The sequence below is a fragment of the Aptenodytes forsteri genome, unplaced genomic scaffold, assembly GCF_000699145.1.
Source record: "Aptenodytes forsteri isolate BGI_AS27 unplaced genomic scaffold, ASM69914v1 Scaffold271, whole genome shotgun sequence".
NCBI lineage: Eukaryota > Metazoa > Chordata > Aves > Sphenisciformes > Spheniscidae > Aptenodytes > Aptenodytes forsteri.
The window spans coordinates 16,563-17,506 of NW_008794602.1; the positions used below are offsets into that span (position 1 = coordinate 16,563).

Sequence of the window (944 nt, forward strand, 5' to 3'; positions counted from 1 at the left end):
TGACCGCCCGTGCCCCCGCAGCCACCCCCGGCCCTGCGTGAAGTGCGGGCAGGGCTCTGCCGCCCTCGTCATCCGCCTCGGGGACGCCTTCTGCCGGTGAGGGACCGGGACAGGGACCGGGGCTGCAATGTGCGGGGACGCGGGACTTGGGGACATCGGGGCCTGGGGACATCGGGGCTTGGGGACATCGGGGTCTCGGGGACACTGGGTCTCTGGGACACTGGGTCTCTGGGACATCGGGGCCTGGGGACATCGGGGCTTGGGGACATTGGGTCTCTGGGACATTGGGGCTTGGGGACGTTGGATCTCTGGGACATCGGGGCCTGGGGACATCGCGGCTTGGGGACATAGGGTCTCTGGGACATAGGGTCTCTGGGACATCAAGGCTTGGGGACATTGGGGCCTGGGGACATCAGGGCTTGGGGACGTTGGGTCTCTGGGACATCAAGGCTTGGGGACATCGGGTCTCTGGGACAGCAGGTCTTGAGGACATCAGGTCTTGGGGACATAGGGTCTCAGGGACATCAAGGCTTGGGGATAGCAGGGCTTAGAGACAGGGGGCTTGGGGACAGCAGGGCACAGGAATATTGCGGCTTGGGGACATGGGTCTCAGGGGCATCGAGGCTTGGAGATGCGGGGCTCAGGGGCACTGGGGCTCGTGCACAAGTTCCGCGCGATGCTGGGCAAGAACCGCGTCATCTTCCCGGGAGAGAAGGTGCTGGGGGGGACACATGGACGCAGGGGGGACCCGGGTGGCACCGCCAGGGCTGATGACCGTCCCTCCTGTCCCCGCAGGTGCTGCTGGCGCTGTCAGGGGGGCCGGCCTCCAGCGCCATGCTCCGGCAGGTCCAGGAGGTGAGAATGGGGGCGATGGGGAGGTCTGGGGGGACATGGCTCACCCACCACCCTCATCCTGCACATCTGCCAGGGGCTCCGCCGGGAGA

The 944-nt window shown here is 67.1% G+C and overlaps 1 protein-coding gene across 1 annotated transcript in view; it reads left to right on the forward strand.

Annotated features, from left to right (window-relative positions):
- CTU2 (cytosolic thiouridylase subunit 2) overlaps positions 1 to 944 on the forward strand; it is a 6,312-nt gene that overhangs the window by 2,180 nt on the left and 3,188 nt on the right. The window contains exons 2-5 of the mRNA XM_009273076.2: positions 22 to 92; positions 624 to 715; positions 796 to 855; positions 929 to 940. Coding sequence (XP_009271351.2) covers positions 22 to 92; positions 624 to 715; positions 796 to 855; positions 929 to 940 — 235 coding nt within the window. The remainder of the gene's footprint in view (positions 1 to 21; positions 93 to 623; positions 716 to 795; positions 856 to 928; positions 941 to 944) is intronic.